Source organism: Acomys minous (genome assembly GCF_964271855.1).
Source record: "Acomys minous genome assembly, chromosome: 6".
In the NCBI taxonomy this organism is placed as follows: Eukaryota; Metazoa; Chordata; class Mammalia; order Rodentia; family Muridae; genus Acomys; species Acomys minous.
In genome coordinates, this window is record NC_140487.1 from 35813335 (window position 1) to 35836586 (window position 23252).

The 23252-nt window shown below is 38.8% G+C and overlaps 1 protein-coding gene across 5 annotated transcripts in view; it reads right to left on the minus strand.

Annotated features, from left to right (window-relative positions):
* The window catches only part of PHTF2 (putative homeodomain transcription factor 2), a 107290-nt gene that overhangs the window by 68754 nt on the left and 15284 nt on the right, over positions 1 to 23252 (minus strand). For all 5 annotated transcript variants that reach the window (XM_084787284.1, XM_084787285.1, XM_084787282.1 and 2 more), the window contains one exon: positions 6815 to 6894. In XM_084787284.1, the coding sequence (XP_084643410.1) occupies positions 6815 to 6859 (45 nt within the window). In that variant the 5' untranslated portion in view covers positions 6860 to 6894. The remainder of the gene's footprint in view (positions 1 to 6814; positions 6895 to 23252) is intronic.

The window sequence follows — 23252 nt, forward strand, 5'->3', positions numbered from 1 at the left end:
ATGTGCACCAAGTAAAGGAACTACTAGTCCAAAAAGAAAAATCTGTAATTTAAGATATAGCTAACAACAACAACAACAAATCTCTAGAGTAAGCCTTTTAAAAGGCAAGAGGATAAATTCCCTATCTCTCAATGTCTTACTTTTTTGTTTGTACAGGCATAACTTTTTGTTGTTACTTGGATTTGGGGGTTTGTTTGATTGATTTTGCTGTTGTCATTGATGATCATGATATTGTTTAAAGGCAAGGTCTCACTAGGCAGCCCAGGCTGGCCTTGAACTTTGTAGCCTAGGATGGCCTGGAACTCAGAAGCATCTACTTGTCTCAACATGCAGTGTTGAGATTACAGGCATGCGCTACCAGTGACTAGAAAGGATAACTTCCAATGCACACTTCCTCTCCAAGTTTGTTCTTTAGTTAAATATTCTAGCGTAAGGTACCCCAAATAAGAGTGTGACAGCTCAGGCAAAGCAGCTAGGGAAAAGGAAGGCCATGGGAGGACCTGCCTCAAGAATCCACCACGATGTCAGCTCCTGTAGTAACTGTGTGCAAGTCATAAAACATTGGCAACAGTAAAAGGTTTCTGACTATACAACAACCAAGACTTAATTTACAATCAAGCACATAATGCATCCAAGGTGTCCCCTGCAGCTCCCGTGGTGCTGCACACACAGCTGCACTGCAGCCTAAGTTCTGATCACATACATGCAGCTGGCACTGTGTGTACTGTCTTGCCATTCGTGTCTGTTTGTGCTATGAACTACACCGCTTTTACTGCAGAAATCATTTTCTGGTCTTTATGGAAACATGATGTTATAATTTCTGCAAACAAAGTCTTTTGATATTTTTCTACCATCATCTCTCAGCATATATCAAATTAGTGTAGCTATCTCTGGACTGTACTAGGTTAGAATGTTTGATTTTTAAAATGATTGTTTGAGTTGCTGGCTGAAGTTCCATTTTTAAAAAGAAAGTTAAACAATGGGGTCTGGAAAGACAGTTCAGCCATTAAAGTATTTGCCATGAAAGCATTAAAGACCTGCACTGGATCCTCAGAACCGATATTTCAAAGTCAAGCACAGTAGCACAGCCTTTAAAATCCCTGAAGCTGGCAAGTCAGCCAGTCTGGGCCATTTGGCAAATTTGAAGGCAGTGAGGTAGATGGTCTTAAAAATAAATAAATAAATAAATAAATAAATAAATAAATGGTGGACACAAACACAAATTGCTAAATGAATTTCGGCTTGAGATTAGTATAAAACAATCCAACAGCAGTAAAGGTCCAATAGGGAGAACTTCTGGTCAAGATGAAGAAATGTTTAGTTTGGGCAGAGACCTAACATTCCAGTTGAGCAGGTAGACAGCCTGACCAAGGGACTGCCCCTCAAGAAGGTGGGTCCACCTTAAGCTACATAAAAGAAGTAGGAGGAATAATCTGCTTTACTGAGAATACACGTTTCCTTCTCAGAGTTCCCACCCACTAGTGTAGCCTCTACAAATGGCCATGAGGTTCAGCTTGTTTTAAGTATTATTGTATGCATATTTATAAATATATTATTGTAGGCATATATATATATATACATACGCATATACATATACATATACATATACAGAGAGAAAAGTTCTTGGGAGAAAATGCTAGATGAAAGAACGGTTGATAACTCCATTAACACCACTACCATCATCACTATTGTGTTTTTTTAAATTTTTTATTAATTTATTCTTGTTACATCTCAATGGTTATCCCATCCCTTGTATCCTCCCATTTTCCCCTTATTCCCCTCCCCTATGACTGCTCCTGAGGGGGACTTCCTCCCCCCTGTATATGCTCACAGGGTATCAAGTCTCTTCTTGGTAGCCTGCTATCCTTCCTCTGAGTGCCACCAGGTCTCCCCCTCCAGGGAACATGGTCAAATATGAGGCACCAGAGTACGATCATCACTATTGTTAAAGTCAATGTACATACACATATAATACAACTTTTAAAAATGTGGGTACCTCTCAAAGACCCTCATATTAAACTCACCCTTAAAAACTCTCAAATTAAACATGTGAATTACATAAAAGTCTTTGCAGAAGCCAGCAGGATGGCCCAAAAGGTTCTAGCTGCTAAAATTGATGACCTGATCTCCATCTCCATGGAAAGAGAGCAGTGACTCCCAGAAATTGTCCTCTGACCTCCACACCCACACCATGGCATACACCTCACCCCATAAAAATGTAAATAAATAAATGGGTTTTTAGAGTGCATCACCATATCCACCTTTTTAAAAAATGCTTTCCGGAATGAGACAGTGAGTCTGCGTTTGGGCTTATCACTATTGTTTCTGTGATCGGGCTGTCACCCTAGATCTACAGTGTACTGAGAACTAGAGACCTCAAAGTCAAACTCCTGACTATAGCTCATTGTTTCCTTGTAAACAAATAAAGCTAAATCCCACATTATTTAGGCTAGAAATGAGATACTCAAATTGGTGAGTGTGGCTAAAAAAAATCAAGAACCTTGACAAAAATAAAAGAAAAACCCCTGTGTGAAAAGGCAAATATTATAGCAACTAGATTAACTAATCTATTTCTGCTAAGACAAGTCTTATTTTTGGACAGTCATGACTAGTAACTGAAACAGATAATAATGAGGTTTTAAAATGACACTTACTCATGACTTTGCTGTGTAACAGTTAGAAAGCAAACATCAACTCAATGTCTACTGCTCTAATACTGGGTATTAGAAGGCTGATCTTTTTGCCCAGGTGGTGCACACCTGTAATCCCAGCACTCAGGAGGCAGAGGCAGGCAGATCTCTGAGAGTTTGAGGCTAACCTGGTCTACAAAGCGAGTCCAGGACAGCCAAGGCTACAGAGAGAAACTGTGTCTCCAAACAAAACAAAACAATCTACTTTTTTCAATAAAAAAAAATGTAGTATACCTGGGGGAGACATACTGTCTTTATGCTGTCAACAGCTGTAACTAAAAGGGACTAACATTTTAATTGTTTGGAGCTTTTTAAAATGCTGAATCAGATTTTTAACAATCACCAAGCTACACCACCAAGTTACACCAAATGTTCTGTGTAACGTTCTGGATATGTTAGAATCCTAAAAAAATTAATACATATAAACAAAGAGTGTCCGTTCTTTCTCGTGAAAGTTACAAATCTAATTTAAGCCAGCTTCAACAAAAGACAAGCCTTCAGAGCCAGTTGTCTAGCTCAACAGGTAAAAGCACTTGCCTGACAAGCATGACACCTGAGCTGGATACTGAACACTCCATGGTAGTGGAAGGGGAGAACCAACTCCTGAGGTGGCCTGGGGACCTCCACATAAGCTCTGGTACATGTACATAAATATATGTCCACACGCACACGCGCACGCACACATCTTTTTAGAAAGGAAAACGTGATCATTTGACTGAACTATTACAGGTCAAGGTGAGAGAATATCTGGGCACAGATGTTAGCCTATGGTCTCTTCTTTCCTATACTTAACCGCGTCCCCCACCCGGCCTGCCTCCACTTTTCCTCACATGTGCACTTTCATCAGGTTGTAGTAACACATCTAGAGGCTGCTCTGAACTTTAGTCTTCTACCTCCTTGACAAAAGAAATGAGTCTTTTTTTTTTTAATCAGCTGTAATTCCTTTATATGTTTGTAAAATAGCTTGGGTTGTTGAACATCTGGACTGATCATGTTGCCAGGGTAAAACACCATCTCTGGCCTTGCCTTAGCAACATACCCAACTCTCTCTCAATGGAACAATTATGTGTAACACAGACATGGTCATTAGAGAAATTGTTAAGTACTGAAAGATATTTTAATTTCTTTTTATATGCCTTCAGAAGTTGACTAATAGTAGTTTTAAGACTAGTAACTCATATTTATTAAGCAATTAACAATACTTCAAAACCTTTCAAAATTCATAATTAATTTACTTAACCAGGCCTGTAAGTATTAGTAGCAGATACTTACAAGGAGAACCAAAGCTCCAAGACTAATCACCTTCAGCATGTGACATCTCATATGTGTAAATGTTATATACATTTCCCCAAAAGCTATATTCTGAGCTTTTGTCACTAATTCAGAGGGACTCATGATTGAAAATATGCCAAGAACCATTATCTGGTTCAATCCTTTAAAAAGTGGTTAGTTGGAGCTCAAAGAAATAATTATCTACCTTTGCTCAAGTATTCGGCAAGGACCAAGTTCTTTAAGGTCTCTGAAGCACACAAGTACCTTTAAAGGCTATTTATTTAAAATAAAAACACATCTGAACAAAACTCTGTGAGGGAATTCTCACGCTAAATATATTTCAACACATACAACACTGGAAAGTATGCTGGAGGAGCGCATATTCTCAAAGAGGGAAGATAAAGCATTAACGTGAATGACTGCAATAAATAAATGTTATAGTTTCATTAGAGGCTTCAAAAAAACAGTTGGAAAAAACAAGTCATATACACTGGAAATATCGTTTCAGTATATTTATTATGAGCACTGCTATAAATCGCACACACACAACTCAGTCATGTAAACAATGAACACGTTTAATCAGAACTTTCAGTTATTGGTCAATAGCAGAACACTTAGAGAAAGCATATTAACAAAACAAAACAAAACATTACCATATATTCACAAATCACCAAGTAACAGTACAACAGAAAGGCCAAGAAAAGGCAATCGACAGTGTAATTTAAAGGGCACTATTGCATGCGTGATATGAGACTGTCTTTCTCAAAAAAAATAATTTTTTTATTAATTTATTCATATTACATCTCAGTTGTTAGCCCATCCCATGTATCCTCCCATTCCTCCCTTCCTCCCACTTCCCCCCTATTCCCCTCCCCTCCCCTAAGTCTGTGTCTGAGGGGGACCTCCTCCCCCTGAATATGCTCATACAGTATCAAGTCTCTCCTTGGTGACCTATTATCTTTCCTCTGAGTGCCACCAGGCATCTCCGTCCAAGGGACATGTTCAAATATGGGGCACCAGAGTTTGTGTGAAAGTTAGATCTCCTTCTCCACTCAACAGTGGAGAATGTCCATCGGCTAGTCCAGGTAGGGGTTCAAGGTTTACTGCCTATTTTTTCCTTGGCTGTTGCCACAGTTTGCGGAGGACCCCAGGGCCCAGACTCGCCTGTAGTTTTCCAGGACCCGCTGGATCCTTCTATTTCCTCTTATGAGACTGTCTTTCAAGCATTGTTTAGCAACTACAGTGCACAGGTCAACTAAGGTGTTTTGTAAGTATAGTTTTATAAGAGGCAAGCACAGCCATGCCAACTCACGACATCGTCTTGCGGCTGCTTTTATACATCAATGGTAGAGCTAAGTAGCTGTAACAACAACTTTACAAACTTCAAAAACTAAAACATTTGTCATCTAGCCCTTCACAGGAAGGTTTGCCAATCTTAATTTAGAGCACTGTATGATATTGCTAATCTAGATCCTATCCACAAGGGCACTGTCCTCCAAAAGCAATCACAAAAACTAAAATCTCACACCTGGCATTTGCAATCCCTCTCCTGAAACCCCTATGAAGATGAAGGAATAAAAGACTTTACTTTGAGAGCCAGTGAACAGTAAAGAATAAAAAATGAAACAGGGTCTCACTGTGTAGCCATGGCAGACCTGGAACTCACTCTGCAGACCAGGCTGGCAGAAAACTCAGAGATAGTTTTTAGAAGACAAATTTATTTAGTACATCTCAGAAGTACCTGTGTCACGCGCGTGCATGCATGTGTATGTGTGTGTGTGTGTGTGTGTGTGTGTGTGTGTGCACGCACACGCTTGAGTGTAGGTGAGTGTGAGTATGTATATATGGATTTATCCAGTTTTTAATTTCTAGTCTCTTTGAGAATTTTACAACTTTAAAAGTAAAGGTGGCACTAATAGAAAACCAGAGAAGATTGAACCAATTACATATCAATATCAATATTTCCAATTAAGAACTTCATATAGAAAACATAATATTATACATCTGTGGTATATTTACCAAGGATGAAATAACATATTGCCAAACAGACTATATTCTCAGATTTGTCTCACTTTTAAAATGTTTTAATTATCACATTACCAAATCAAAAAAATGGAAACTTGCTTCATTTCCTTCACAAAGAAAATACTTAAATATATAATTATATTTTTAATAAACAACTGAAGACTAAAGCATCATCAATGTTTTAAGGACTGAAAGTGTGGCTCAATGGCTGGATATCTGCCACTTAAGTACATAGCCACGGGCTCAATAATGGGAATACCAAGAGTAAAAAGAAATGCCTTATTAATGTGTGACAACAAATATAATTCACTACAGACACCAAAAACAAAAATAAATAAATAAATAAAACACTAGAGCCATTACATTTTTTACAAAAGCTAGTTCTGACAATCTAGCTTTCTTTTAGTTTAAAAAAAAGTGAAAGGAAGGAAGGAAGGAAGGAAGAGAGAGAGAACACAACAGAAAACAACAAAACGTAGAATATTTTTGTATAATTCTATTTATATGAATAACCATGGAGACCTGCCATAGATTATAATGACAGTAATTAATCTAGCGACTTTGGTATCTAACGGTAAAAATTAGAAGACAACGTTTTAGGTACTGTTTTTCTAATTTACTTAAAGATTAATATAAGAAAAAAGAAAATCACAATAATATAATCTTCCTCTTCCACTTAAAATCCCCAAAACTGACTTAGTCTTTACTTTAGGCAATATATGGCTTAAATTAATAGCAAAACAAGACAACAACAACAACAAAAAACACACAATGATTTGTGGAATTCAAACACTTTACAAAATTAAAAGCTTTGACTATCAACTCACCTTCTTTTGATACCAGACTATAGCATCTGTGACTTTGGACGCCATTTATTCCACTGAAATTACACATTCGTCATTTTAAGCTGTACAGAGAGAAAAACATGCAAATGACTTTATTTCCACGTCCAGAAGGAGTCTAACAGCATGCAGACACAGCGCTCGGGTTATGTGCAAAGTGAGGAGTGTGTGACTGTACTTAGATTACACCCTTCCTCATTCCAATTTTAGCAGCAGGTTCTCTTAAGTAAACAAAACTCAGTTGTCAAAATAAAGAAGTTGTTTTTAGATGGATATAGTAATTATATAGTCTTAGAAAATAAACTTATCTAAAAAATAAATTTTGTAAATAAGCTTCAGAATATTTCAGGTTATACTGGAAATTTTATCCCTATAATTAGCATATAATAGAAACTAACTCATTCACAAAGTGACTGGTCATTTTTCTCTAGTTTCTCTCAAGGAATTAGCATCAATTACTGTTGCTAACAGATGGCTGGAAAGAAATGACAATTTTAAATAATATATTTTTATAATAAAACCAAACTAACATTGAGACAAGCTTATTAAATGTTAAGGCAATATTAGGGCTACTTACACAAAAAATAAAGCATATTAAGAACATGTCAGATGTCACAGTTTGTAGGTATTGCGAAACCTCACTCACTGTTCTGTCCTGTAAATGACAGACCCACAGCCCTACAAAGATTTCACGCTGACAGCAACTACACCAAGACACTTTCCTGGTAATAGAACAGCAACACTATAGACCACTCCTCCAATTCTGTATTACAGATACGGAAAACAATTCTAGGCAAAACACTCACGACAAATCAGCACCCAGGACCAGGAAAATCGAGGGAGAAACAGAGCCTACACAGGCCATCCTACACACGCAGGTCTGCAGTTGTAGAACTGCTAGTCTGCTGGGTTAAACTAAACATCACAAATGTTACATGCCGTTCTGTGAGCATGAAGGCTTCTTGAGCATGCCACAATTCAAATGTAATAAAATCATTATTAAATTCAAGTGTGAGGTAAAAGCCTCTAAAATTTAAAGCACAATTTACTTAATGCTTATATTCTTGATAGCTGTAGACAAAATTATTTTATTACCTTTCCTAATGCATCAATAACTACCTTTTAACTAGCCAATTCCAGGCAAAGTATGTTTCAAAACTATTGTCACATCACCAAACGTATAGAAAGGAGAAGGCTTACAAAACTCAGAGATCTGGATTCAAACACTGGCTCCAAAATCCACTACTTAATACTGGAGACGTCATGTGAGCTCTTTAAACTTTCGTTGCCTTTACTTACAAAGGAGGGAGGAATGCATGTGCCTAACTAGCCGCTACCCAGTTTTTGTGACCAACGAATATACACAAGATAGCCTACCACAGAACACAACTGATAGCGCATGTCAATTAACTTTTCTATTTAAAAATTCTTCAATCCAGTAAGAAGAAAATAGTTATAGCTTCTTTTAATGTGGGAAACAATTGAGTACAGTAATAGTTAAGGTTTGTTGACAACAAAAATAAAAAGATTATTATGTCAATTCTCAACTACGTACATATTATTCAGAGATGTTTCACCTCCACGAATTCAGATGTGATTACCTTCATTTCTCTCACCACTGTTTTTGGTTTGGTTCTGATTTGTTTATTTACTTATCTACTTGTTTGTTTATTTTTGTGGAAGCTTCCCCTTACTGACTTAATATCTCCTGTTTGGTATTTCTGTCTTAGAGTTCTGTGGGGTGATCAAATCATTTTAAGCACAATTTACTCAAGATTTTCCCAATGATTCAGCTAAAGGTCTATTTACAACACTATATCCTCATGATGTCTGTTTTGTCAAGACAACTCTACACACTTTGCACTAATTATAACATCCTATCATGCAAGCTACAATAAATGGTACAAAAATTAGAAAGCAAATTTTCACTTTATTGAAAAAAATAGATACCTTGTTTTCTGAACCTCCCCAAATACATATTAGAATGTGAAGAAATTTTAATGACTAAACCTATGAGGGAATATTTATACAGTTACATATAGATAATAATAATACTGAGGGTCTACAAGAGGGTTCAGGCCCCAAGCATGACAACCTCAGTTCAAACCCTAGGACCCACATGATGGAACAAAGAATGGAATCCAGCAAATTGTCCTTCGATGTTGACATGTGCACCATGGCACACATATGACACATATACAACAGATGGATGGATGGGTAGATAGATAAATAGTAATAAAAATAGTAATTACAAAACAAAAAGAAAATCCTCAATAAAAATAAGGATAACATTGTCTGCCTCAAAATTAGATGATGTAAAAAATCAATTGTTTTTAAACTTTAAAAATTTTAAGTCTGTGTGTGTGTGTGTGTGTGTGTGTGTGTGTGTGTGTGTGTGTGTGTAGGTGTCATAGTGTTCGAGAGGCAGGCTTCTCCTACTTTTTCTTGGGTTGTGGAATAGAACTCAGGTCGTCAGACTTGTGTGGCAAGTGCTTTTACCCACTTTGCCATCTCAGCAGCCCCAACATCAAAACTGACTTAGTTAGCAACACTTAAAAATAAATGTCAAATATCTAACAACTATTAGTTACATAAGTATCCTGTACATTTTACTTATATATACAAAATGAAAGCTTAATTTTCTTTAAAAAGAAAAAAGAAAGTCGCCTTTGGTAAGGCATGTGCTCCACAAACTTACCTAATAGTTTTCCAGTGTCGATAACCTTTCAGTGACACTGTGGGGCTCAGTCCTATTTTTAAAATAGGTTTTACAACATGCTGAGACAGATTTCTGAATCAGACACCTGACAAAGCACACTCACAATAAATTAATTTCAGACAAGTAAAACTCAGCAAAAACAAAAAGGCAACAAATTTCAAATTAGTAAGCAAAAGCAATTAATATACAACAAATGATTTTGTGGGCAACTAAAGCCTTTCCAACTTTTATGCTGTAACAGTCCGAGCTTACAGGCTCATCATCTCTACTGCAACTGTTCACGTAAAATAACCTTGTTAATAATAAATTCTATTCAAGTTAATGTACGCAGGGGACTGGGGAGATGGACAGATAGGGAGCACTGAAAGACTTACTAGGTTCCTTGAATGGGGAATCTGGAACTTTCCCGTGGGGATGAGCTGTATGTAAATGTTTGCCCCCATCTGTGCATGCATAGCAGAGGTCAACATCACATCTCTTCCGTAATCGCTTTATAGCATCATCCCAGACCCCTCCCTCCTCTCCTCCTAGTCCCACCCTCACACACCCTCCCATTTCCTAGAGAAGGGAAGTCCCCCAAGACGTATCAACCCACGCAGGCAGCTCAAGTCACAGCAGGGCTAAGAGCATCCTCTTCCACTGGGCCTGACAAGGCAGCCCAGCTAGGAACGGGGTCCAGTGGCAAGCAACGGAGTCAGACAATCCCTACTCCCACTGTTAGGGGACCCACATGGTGACCATGCTGCACATCTGCTTACATATGTGTAGGGGAATCTAGGTTCTGTCCATGCATGCTCTTTGGTTGGTGGTTCAGTCTCTGTGAGCACCTATGTGTCCAGGTGGGTTTACTCTGTAGGTCTTTTATGGCTCCCTCTATCTTCCTCTCACTCTTCCACAGACCTCCCCAAGCTCAGCCTAATGTTTGGCTGTGGGTCTCAGCATCTGTTTTGATCTGCTGCTGGATGAAGCCTCTCAAAAGACAGTTACGCTAGGTTCCTGTCTGCAGGCACAGCAGAGTGTCACTAACAGTGACGGGGGTTGGCGCCCTCCCATGGGGTGAGTCTCAGGTTGGGCCAGGCATTGCTTTGCCATTCCCTCAATCTCTGCTCCACCTTTACTACTATACTTCTTGTAGGCAGGACACACTTTGGAAGTAAAGTTTTACAGTGGTGGGGCCCCCCTCCCTCTACTGGAAGTCCCACCTGGCTGTAAGAGGTGGCCACTTCAGGCTCCTTAACCCCCACTACTAGAAGTCTCACAGACTCCTGGGAGCCTTCTCTGCCCCAGAGATACCCGCAACACTGACTTCCATTCTCTCTCCAGGTCCTACCCTCACTCCCCACCTCAGCCCTCCACACACTTGATCCCCACCCCCTCGCCCACCCAATTCCCTCCACCTACTTCAGATGTCTATTTTATTTCCTGTTCTGAGTGATACTTAGCATCTTCCCTTGGGCACTCCTGGACTTCTCTGGGCCTGTGGATTGTAGCATGGTTTTCCTGGACTATATGGCTAAAATCGATTTATAAGTGAATATATACTATGTGTTGTCTTTCTGGGTCTGGATTACCTCACTCAGGACGAAATTTTCTAGTTCCATTCATTTACCTGCAAATTTCAGGATTCCCTTGGTTTTAATAGCTGAGTAGTATTTCATTGTATAAATGTACCACAAGTTCTTTATCTATTCTTCAGCTGAGGGACATTTAGGTTGTTTTCAGTTTCTGGCTACTACAAATAAAGCTGCTATAATCATAATTAAGCAAATGTCCTTGTTGTATAGTAGAGTTATCTTTTGGGTATATGCCCAGGAGTGGTATAGCTAGGTCTTGAGGTAGATCTATTCCCAGTTCCAAGAAATTTCCAGATTGACTTCCACAGTGGTTGTACAAGTTTGCACTCCCACCAGCAATGAAGGAGTGTTCCCCTATCTCCACATCCTTGCCAGCATGTGCTGTCACTTGAGTTTTGGATCTTAGCCATCCTGACAGGTGTTAAGATGGATTCTCAGAGTTATTTCGATTTGCATTTCCCTGATGACTGAGGACGTTGAACATTTCTTTAAGTGCTTCTCAGCCATTAGAAATTCCCCTGTTAAGAATGTTCTGTTAAGTTCTGTGTCCCCATTTTTTAAATTGGGTTATTTGATTTGTTGGTGTCTAATTTCTTCAGCTTTTTATATATTTTGGATATTAGCCCTCTGTTAGATGTAGGCTTGGTGCAGATTTTTTTCCCAGTCTGTAGGCTGCCGTTTTGTCCTGATAGTATCCTTTGCCTTATAGAAGCTTTTTCGTTTTATTAAGCCCCATTTATTAATTATTGACCTTATTGTCTGAGCTGTTGGTATTCTATTCAGAAACTTGTCTCCTGTACTAATGAGTTCAAGGCTGTTCCCCAGTTTCTCTTCCATTAGATTTAGTATATCCGGCTTTATGCTGAGGTCTCTGATCCACTTGGACTTGAGTTTTGTGCAGGGTGATGAACACAAATCTATTTGCATTCTTATCCATGTAGACATCCAGTTAGACCTGCACCATTTGTTGAGGATGCCTTCTTTTTTCCATTGTATGGTTTTGGTTTCTTTGTCAAAAATCAGCTATCCATAGGTGTGTAGGTTTACTTCTGAGTCTTTGATTCAATTTCATCAATCAGACTGTTTCTAGACTAGTACCATGCGGTTTTTATTACTACCAGTCTATAGTACGCTTGAAATCAAGGATGATGATGCCTCCAATTCTTTTATTGTACAGAATTGTTTTAGCTTTCCTGGATTTTTTTTTTAAAATCTTTCTATATGAAGTTGAGTATTGCTCTTTCAAAGCCTGTAAAAAATTGTGTTGAAATTTTGATGTGTACTGCTTTTGGTAAGATGGTCATTTTTATTATGTTAACCAGAAGATCTTTCTATCTTCTGATAGCTTTTTCAATTTCTTTCTTTAAAGACTTGAAGTTCTTGTCATATAATTCTTTCACTTGCTTGACTACAGTCACACCAAGATATTTTCTATTATTTGTGGTTATTGTGAGAATTGCTGCCCATTTATCATTTGTATAAAAAAGGCTACTGATTTTTTTAAAGTTAATTTTGTATCCCACCACTGTGCTAAGGGTGTTTAAAAGCTGTAGGAGTTCTCTGGTAGAATTTTAGGGATCACTTTTATATCTATCATATCATCTGTGAATAGCCATACTTGGACTTCTTCCTTTCCCATTTGTATCCCTTTGATCTCCTTTTAGCCATCTTATTGCTGTAACTATTAACTTCAAGAATTACACTGAAGAGATACAATGAAGGTGAGCAGTCTCATCTCCTCCCTCATTTTAGTGGAATTGCTATTGGTTTCTCTTCATTTAATTTGATGTTGGCTATAGGCTTGCTGTATATTTTTATTGTGTTTAAGTATGTGCCTTATATCCTTGATCTCTCCAAGACTTTTAACATGAGAAAGTGTTGGATTTTGTCAAAGGCTTTTTCAGCATCTAATAAGGTGAGTGTGTGTGTGTGTGTGTGTGTGTGTGTGTGTGTGTGTTTGTGTGTGTGTGTTTCTTTTAGTTTGTTTATGTGGTGGATTACATTGATTGCTTTTCATATGTTGACCCATCCCTGCATCCCTGGGATGATGCCTACTTGATCATGGTAAATGATATTTTTGATGTGTCCTTGGATTCAGTTTACATGTATTTTATTGAGTATTTTTGCATCAATGTTCATAAGGGAAATTAGCATAAAATTTTCTTTCTTTGTTGGGCCTTTGTGTGGTTCATGTATCACGGTGACTGTAGCCTCACAGAATGAGGTTGGAAATGTTCCTTCTGTTTCTATTTTGTGGAACAGTTTGAGGAGTATTGGCATTAGCTACTCTTTGAAGGTCTGGTAGAATTCTGTGATGAAGCCATCTGGTCCTAGGCCTTCTCTGGGTTGAGAAAATTTTAATGGCTACTTCTATTTCCTTAGGGGTGGCAGATCTATTTAGGTTATCTACCGCTCTTGATTTAATGTTGGTAACTGGTAGCTATCTAGAAATTCATTCATTTCCTTTAGACATGCCAATTATTTGAAGTACAGGTTTTTGAAGTAAGACCTAATGATTCTTTGGTCCTCAGTGTATGCTGTTACGTCCTCCTTTCCATGTCTGATTTTGTTAATTTGGATACTGTCCCTCTGCCTTTTGGTTAGTTTGACTAAGGATTTGCCCTGGCTCTCCTAGAACTCAATATGTAGAGCAGACTGACATCAAACTCAGAGATCCACCTGCTTCCACCTCCCAAGTGCTGGGATTAAAGGTGTGTGCCACGATACCCATGGAATTGGAAATTTAGAGATAGTTGTGAGCTGCCATGTGGATGCTGAGAATCCAACTTGAGACAAGTGGTGACTGAACCATCTCTTCAGCCTCTCCACTTTATTTTTGAGACAGTGTCTCTCACTGAACCTAGAGCTCACCAACTGGCAAGGCTGAGTGGCCAACCAGCTCCAACAATCCTTGGTCTCTGTTCCCCCAAGCACTGGGTTGAGAGGAATGCTTCTTCATATCCAGCACTAATGTGGGTGTTGGGGATCTGCTCTCAGCCCCTCATGCTTGTGTAGCAAGTACATTACCATCTGAGCCACTTCTCTAGCTGACTACAGTTTTTTTTAAAGCAATCATCTACAAAGATGTGTATTACAATAAGAATAAAATCTGATTTTAAAGCTATAGGGTTAACTGTAGGTATGACCTTTCAATTTTGCCAGTGTGAGTTAAATGTCTTTGTGAGATAGGTTTAATCACCATAGCTATTAAAATACCTGAAATTTTTCTTTTTTAATTAAACTTCCACATTTTCTTAATTTTTAAAAAAAAATTAATGTTTTTTGTTTTTTCAAGACAGCGTTTCTCTGAATAGACCTGACTGATCTGGATTTACCATGTAGACCAGCTGGTCACAAACTCACAAAGATCTGCCTGCCTCTGCCTCCCAAGTGCTGGGATTAAATGTCCACATTTATGGTGCCAAAAGTTAACTTGTAGAAAGAAGGTGACTACAAAAGAGATAGTGGGAGAAGGGTATTTTTATTCTCAATGTAATAGTGACCAGGCAGATCTATATATTTTAAAAAGCCAGATTTTTAACTACTCTCTACACTTCAAATTACTCAACAAAACGTTATATATTACAGTGTATTTCCCTAATTATTCTTAAACCATTTCATGTTCCAGCATGCCTCTCATTATGTTCAGAAAACAAGTTATTCCCACCTGACACTTTGCTTGTGCCTCTTATTCCCATTTGGTGCTTTTCTCCATTCTCCATCCTTGTTTACTCCAAAATAAAGCCTTCCTAATGAGTGCTCACTTGAACTAAAATGCTGGACTTTAACGTCTCTTTGTCCATATTAATGAGGAAGTATGACATCTAAATTGCAACCAACACAGCCATACGGGTCACTTGATTTAATGTAAACACTTGAGGGGAAAAGGAGGCCACATTCTTCCTTTGCATATCACTGGGTTCCTTCTAAAGTTGTCACAGCAGCAGAGGAAGTAGAGCGGGGAAAACCAGTGACTAAGCATCGGGAGGATTCTAGTTCCAACTACAGCAAACCCTGTGTGATCTTCAGCTACTGAGTTCTCTGCACCTACCCTTTGCACCAGATCTAGCCCTATGTTCCAGAAAACAAAAGATTAAACAAAACAGCTCCAATTTTATATAAATTCATTCAAATTATTTTACTAATACTTCTAAAAATATTAGATGAATCTATTTTACTTTTGTGGAATTGAACATGGTACAAACTACAGAGGAAACCTGTTTTAGACTAGTTCCTCCTCGGGCCCTGCGATGTCATTAGTACTGCCTTTCTAATAGCCTCTCTTCTTAATGTTCCTCATGTTGTGGTGACCCCCAACAGGAAAATTATTTTGTTGCTACTTCATAACTGTAATTTTGTTCCTGCTAATAATCATCATGTAAATAGCTGATATGCAGAATATCTTCTATGTGACCCCCGCCACATAGGACATTAACCCCCATGGGGGTCACAACATACAGTTTGAGAACCCCTCTACAGCTTCTTGACTTTATTAAACACTAAAGCTTATAAGGAAATTTAGAAATTACCAACCAAAGCACCATCACAAATAACTTTAAAGGCAAGAATCAAAACTAACTCTTATACTTCCCCAAAGTGCATACAAACATATAGGGCACCTTTTTTTTTTTTTTTTTTTTTTTTTTGGTGTGTGTGTCGGGGGGGGGGGGGGGGGGTGGTTTCAAGACAGGGTTTCTCTTGGCTGTCCAGAATACCCTTGGCTGTCCTGGACTCGCTGTGTAGACCAGGCTGGCCTCAAACTCACAGAAATCTGCCTGCCTCTGTCTCCCAAGTGCTAGGATTAAAGGTGTGCATTACCACTCCCGGCTGGCTTCTTTTCTTAACATTAAGAGATACCAAAAAATATAATAAATATGGCTTATAAACTTACATATCATTCAACCCACCAATATAAAATAACTTACAGCCTAAAGGATCCAGGAAAAATGACTTAGACCTCTCAAGTCTAGCCTCACACCCCTCCTAAATGCTTACCTCCTCTGAAGAGGCTAACAAACGCTAAGGGACAAATAAATTCTTTTATATTGATACTGAGACTAGGGGGAAATAAGTATACTCTGACAGAGGAGTACAGTGTGAGTGGGATAAAGTCCACTAGTATGGTCTGTAAGTACTACACAGAAGTGTAGAACAAATACTACCTTGTATGCTAAAAATTGCTTCAACTTTATAATAGAAAACACTACAACAGTGACAAGAAATGTTTAATTTTTAATTTCCTGAATAGAACCAATGCAGTCAGTATACTTCAAAGTAGAGGATAATACCCAATCCAAGAAGAGAAAATACGGGCAAGTATGAGCTTGTAGTAACAAAAACACTTTGTGCTACTAAGAAATCTAAGAGACAGCAGGCAATGGTGGCCCATGTCTTTAATCCCAGCACAGGCAGAGGTAGGTGGATCTCTGTGAGCTCAAAGCCAGTCTGGCCTACAAAGAAAGTTCCAGGACCTGCCCCCACACCCCACCCCCCTCACCCCCCCCCCAAAAAAAAGAAGAAAAGAAAAAAAAACAGGAAAAAAAGGGAGAGGACCTAAGAATACATTCAAAAGCTTCAACCTTTTTAAAAATGCATTTATTATTTATTTAATGCATGTGGTACACATGCATACAGTGCCAGAAGAGGGTGTTGGAATCCCTAGAACTGGAGTTAGACAGCTGTGAGCTGCCATGTACCACTGGGAAACCTGCATGCAGGGTCTCTGAAAAAGCTGTAACTGCTCTTAAATGCTGAGCCATCTCTCTAGGCAGAGTTGCAATCTTAGTACACTAAGTAGACTTTCCAGACCCCCACAATTAACTACTTTGTATGTCCTTCAAAGTAACTTTTTATATACAAGGTTTCTTAATTCAGTATGTTCTCAAAACACCTCTACTAGTCTCTTAGTTTTCTTTGCTGCATTTTGTTTTAAAGGCCTAAGAAGTCCTACAAATACTAAATTATAGTGTATGTGATTAAGCATGTTGACTGATTTGGTACTTGGAAAACTCAATTATGAAACATGATCCACTTAAAAGCAAACTGCCATACCGTCCCACAAGAAAGCTTTGTCATCGACCAACCAAGACTGACCCACACATACATATGATCTTATTGCCACAGATACAAACATTTACTAAATAAGCATTCCATGTAATTTATCCAGAGAGTCGTTAGAACTACAATTTTTCATTAAAATTTGATTTCATTTAAGAGATTAAAAATGACTAACCACACATCATCATCAAAATGCCTAGGTAAACAATCAAGAGTAGTACATGGTATACTCAGATTTTAGTAGGATTAAAAGTAGGAGGGATGTAGGGGGGGAAAGATAGGAGTATCAGGTAACTTTGCAAAGAAGACCTTTTACGTACAGTAACTAGGAAGGGAAAGCTTCCATACTGTTACGGAGACCAGACTTCAGAGACTGTTAAAGCTACGGAAGGTGTCACTAAGATGTGGCTGTACAATAAAGAATGTAAACAACAGCCCCACAGACCTGAGAATATACAAACAAAAGCCAACCCACCATGACACACATATGCAAGAACGGAGACTGACAGGAAGGACGGACAGAAGCAAGGATCTTCTGGAGTAAAGTACTTGAACAACTGTGCTGAGCTGAAAGGGAAAGCGCTCCGAATCCTGTGGCTCTAGCCAGCTCTGTGTGCTGCTGTGTGGAGAGGGCACCTGAGAGCACTCAGCCTCTGCAGCGCCACTGTTGCTGGGCTTCTGGGTTATTTCAGCCTCCTAAGTAGCTAGCACCACAGGCCTAACCCATACACTTAACCCTTACCCTGGCCATATTATGTCTCTCCCACTCCTAATTTTATCAACTAAGGTCTTTGTGAAGATACTCCATGTCATCCTCCAGCAGTTACTGAAGTCAAATGGGACCTCTGTGATGAACTGCTTCATGCTAACATCAGACAGCCAAAGTCACTTTTACAATTAATACCTATAAAGGCAAGAATTCAGAGTCTCTACTATGCACCCTCAGTTCGTGAACTGTATTTTCTGAACTATACACTCAACTTTACCATATCCCAGTCTCATGTGAACACTGCAAAGAAATGCTTCTTCAACTGAAAAAATATAGCTGATGTGGAGGGAGGAAAAAAAAAGCCAAGCAAAGGAAACAGTGACTATATAATTCTAACACAGAGAAGCATGAAAAACCTAACATAATTCCTTCAAAAATTATTAGTTCTATAGTAATGACATCTAGTGAGCATGAGTTACATACAGTACCAAGCAGGAAACTCAAAATAATAATTTTAAGGACATTTAAAGAAGTCCAAGAAGAAAATATACCCTGACTGAGTCTCTCTCACATCTTGCAAACAGCTAAATTTAAAAAAAGGGGGGGGGGGGAGGTTGTGAGATATGAAACAAGAATTTAACAGAGACATAAATACTGAAAAAAATAAAATGCTGGAAATAAAAAATATAATATAGAAAAAAAAACCCTGGAAACTCTCAGTAACAGAATAAATCAAGGAAAGGACAGACTATCTAAGCTTGAAGACAAGGTAGAAGAAGCAGCCAGTCCAAAACCCACTGATACTCTGAAAAGACCCAATCTATGGCTAGGCATAGGAAAATCCATTTCTAAAGGTATAGAAAGCATTAAAAAAAATAATTATAACAAAAAAGGTCCCAGACTTAGGGAAAGAGATGTCAATCTATATACAGGAAACATCTTGTACACCAGCACACAAGCCTGGAAGAGAATCTTGTTCACTGTATTACCGTTAACACATTAAATATACAAAGTAAATGGTGCCCTGAAAGAAGCAAGAGAGAAGCACCATGTGACAACAGAAAATAATGCCAACATACAGCACTACTCTAAGCTGTGTCATAGCTAAAGGAAAAATAAAAACTTTCCATGACAAAAATAGACTAAGGGAATTTATGACCACTAAGCCAGCTCTACAAAACACACTTGAAGGAATCCTTCACACTGAGAAGGAAAATAAACCATCTATGAAGCCACAGGAAAGAAGAAACCACACTAGATTCATAGTTAAGTGAGACAGGAAGAAGAAAAAAATACTACACAATCAACAAAACGGTAGGAACAAATACACACCTTTCCATAATAACTCTAAATACTAGTGGTCTCAATTTCCCAATCAAAAAGCATAGACTAGAGGACTGGATCAAAAATCAGGAACCATCTATTTGCTGCCTCCAAGAAAGACACCTCAACACACACAAAAAAACCCAAACACTATCTTAGGGTAAAGGATGAAAAAATATATTCCAAGCAAATAAGGATAGGAAATGGGTAACAAAACAAGGGTGCCCAGTTTCCCCTCTCTCACTCAAGGTTAGCACTGAAGTCTTAGCTAGAACAAAAAGACCAATTACGCAAATAAAATGGTACAAACAGGAAAAGGAGTAAAGGCATTTCTATTTGTAGGTGACATGATTCTAGATGAGACCCTAAAGATTCTACCAGAAGGTCTGAGAACTGATAGACAATTTCTGCAACACGCAGCAAGATACAAATTTAACAGACAATCCTCAGACAAATGAAACACTCAGGATGTAGGAAAAGCTACTACTTTGTAAACTAATTTAAACATATAGTTTTTTAAGGGATAGTACCATGCATGGGTACACAATGGGTACACAGGATCTCGTGCTATGCAGAGGAGAATGACCTTGAACTTCCTTCCAGCCTCCTGCCCCAGACGCCGGGATTCTATGAATGCACTGCCATGCCCAGTTTATGTGACCCTAAGGCTCTTCCTTCCTGGGGCTGAGAGGTACCTTTCCAGCCCACCTGTATTTTTGTTTTTATTTTATTCTTTTTGTAGTGGGGGAGGGCTATCAAGGCAGGGTTTCTCTGTTTAACAGAGTCCTGGCTGTCCTGGACTCGTGTGGTAGACTAGGCTGGCCTTGAACTCACAGAGATCCATCCTGCTGCCTCTGCATCCCTGAGTGCTGGGATTAAAGGTGTGCACCACCACGTCCAGCTGGTATTTACTTTTTGACATTTTTTCCAATAAATAAATAAATTCAATCTTTTATGTTACTGACACAACTAAAAAGTAAAGTGCAAACATTCTAAGACAGAATTATATAAATTAGCAGCAGCTGTACTTTTACTTCCGTTATTTCTACCAGAAGGAAGTAAGTGAAAGACGCACAGCTTCCATTCTGCTGTAAATTCAAGAAATGGTAACTACAGGGTTGTAAATTAAGCTCTTATGTAAAAATACTATATAACATTTTTTTTAAATTGGGGTGTTTTTACTACTCCTCATTACTGTAAACTCAATTTCCAAGCAAGAAACCGTGGAGGATTCCCTGCATCCTCATTCCTCACTCCCTGCCTCTGCCAGCTCTGGGTGACACATGGGAACCAAACAGCAAATATGAAACATGAAGCACCATCACCGACTCACCATCATCCAGGCATTCACACGCCTTCCCGGTCCCTCTACCACAGACTGGCACACGCCCAGCCCACAGTGCCTAATTCCAGGACTGCCTAGATTAGTTTCTTATTATTTCTTCATTTTCAGTATTTAAAAACAAAAACAAGAACAAACCAGCACCAACTGATTTCATCTCTTTAAAACCTCTAGTGAGTTCCCAGTGTCTAAAAGAGGAAGAGAAAAGCGTATGTGGCTACAACGTAAGGTCTTTCTTTCACAAACTGACCATTGATTTATTGTAAAGTCAGCACATGCAACCTGCCTTAGGGGCTTCCGGCTCTCATGCACATTCTACACGTTCACAAATGCCTTCTAACCCTCACGGTTCATCTATGTAACAGCTTTCCTCCTTCTCATCTATTAGATGAATTACTTGAGATTCATCTTGGTACAGGGCATCCACTATAGAAAATTAAGCTGTAAAAACATGGTCAATACTGTCCAAATAGCTGTATTATTACAGGAGTAATTTGTGTGAAAAATATATGTATCTATGTGATTGTTTGGTATGTGAATGTTGTGTGTGAGCTCTATCACTCCGGCTTGTTCCTGGAGAAAGGGCCTCTCACTGAACACGGCCTGGCAGAGGCCAGTAAACCGCAGAGACCCTCCTGTGTCAGCCTCACCGGAGGGCTGGATGGGGCTACAGAAAACAGCGCAGCAGTCACTCCAGCTGGGGTTTGGTTTTAATGTAGGCGCTGGCATCTAGACTCAGGTCCTCATCCTTACACAGCAAGCACTCTTATCCACTGAGTAATCTCACCACCAATTTATGAGAGTAATTTTAAGATTAACTATTTCAAACTTCCAGGAGGAAAAAAAATGGCACACTTGAAATGGGCATTTAACTTTACTCCCTTATAAAACTTAGCAGAAACCAAAGCAAACTCGTAACACACAATAAAGTGAAGATCACCAAAATGAACTCTGAAAGGAAATGCATGACTAGTAACTGAGCGCATAGATCTGAGGATGCAGAAAGAAGAGCACCGGCCCAATTTACCCCAAACATCAACAAAAAAAGGCTGGCTGGCTGGCTGGCTGACGCGACACTATGACTGTGACGGTAAATGTGGTGAATGCCATCTTTAAGAACACTAGTTGAAAGTTACTAACGTCTTTTGCTTTCACATTCAGTGTTAGTGAGTGTCTCTGACTGTACAGACAGCTGAAAGGTAGAAAACCTTTCCCAGGCAGGTCTCCTTCCTCTGCAAAGAAAATCTATGCCATTCCTAGAATTGAGTTGATCGGTAAAACAATCTTCTTGTCTTGGAAATGTCTATTCGTCTGAAGAATAATGCAGTTCTTTCTTTTTTCAGAACTGAGACATGAGCCCAGGGTTCAGGGAACTGACCTCCAGCCCTCATTTTCCTGTAAGGGGCCCATAAACCTCAAACTTAGAATGCACCAGAATAGATCTTTCAAATGGCAGGTATTGTAAATACATGTTACCACACTCAAATCAATCTCTCTCTCTCTCTCTCTCTCTCTCTCTCTCTCTCTCTCTGTGTGTGTGTGTGTGTGTGTGTGTGTGTGTGTGTATGTATGTGTGTCTGTCTGTCTGTCTCTTGTTTGTCTTTTGGTTTTTTGAGACAGTGTTTGTCTGTGTAGCCCTGGCTGTCCTGGAACTCACTCTACAGACCAGTATAGCCTTGAACCTACAAAGATTTGACTGCCTCTACCTCTGGAAGATGTATGCCACTGCCACCCTCTCTTTATTTTTCATGGCCACGACACCAGTTAATTCAATAGCCCTTTCAGAAAAATAAATGTACACTACACAATACCCCTCTACATATAATTAAGCTATACATTTAACTATGTCCACTGGGTGGACTTAGACACAATAATTCCTTAGTAGCAGTAAGATCTCTAACATGAAGATGTCTAAATCCATTCCACACTCCTTAGAGAAACGCTGGTCCAGGTCCAGGATGGCCGGTACAACACGATCCAAGAATATCTTGCTGACTCATAAAATAAAAAAATGCTCAAAGACTCACGGGAACATTGGCACATAAATTATCCATCAGTGAGTCCAAACTAATACTGAGTGAGTGAATGGCTGAGTATCAAAGAGAAATTTTACTTTGTTATAAGAAATCATGTGCAGGCAAGTTGGATCTGTGGTTAAAGATGCTTGCCACCAAGCCTGATAACTTCAGTTAGATCTCTGGGTCCCACACAGTGAAAGCAAAGAATCAACTTTCATGGACTGTCCTGTGACCTCCACTAACACACAAGATGTACAAACAAATGGAATTTAAACGTTAATTCATTATTAAATTGTAATAAACATAGATCAGAGAATTAGAAAAAATACCATTTGACAACTATTTTAAAATAGTATATTTGCACAAGAATATCTATTATTAAAATCAATAAGTATGTCCAAGAGTAATAAGATAACTATATAATTTTAAACTAATTCTAAACTAGATACTTACTAGTTGTAAAGGATAAAAGTAAAAGCAAAGAATGTGAAGGTAGGATAGTTAGATGCTTAAGGGGTGTTCAGAGAGAGGAAGGGGTGGGTTGATGAAGAAACACTGTATTCATGTATGAAACTGTCAACAAATAAATAAAAGATAATCCAAGACTAACCCGAAGAACAGCACCAACAACAACAGCCAATACTGGACATGGTAACACACACCTGTAATCTTTGCATAAGG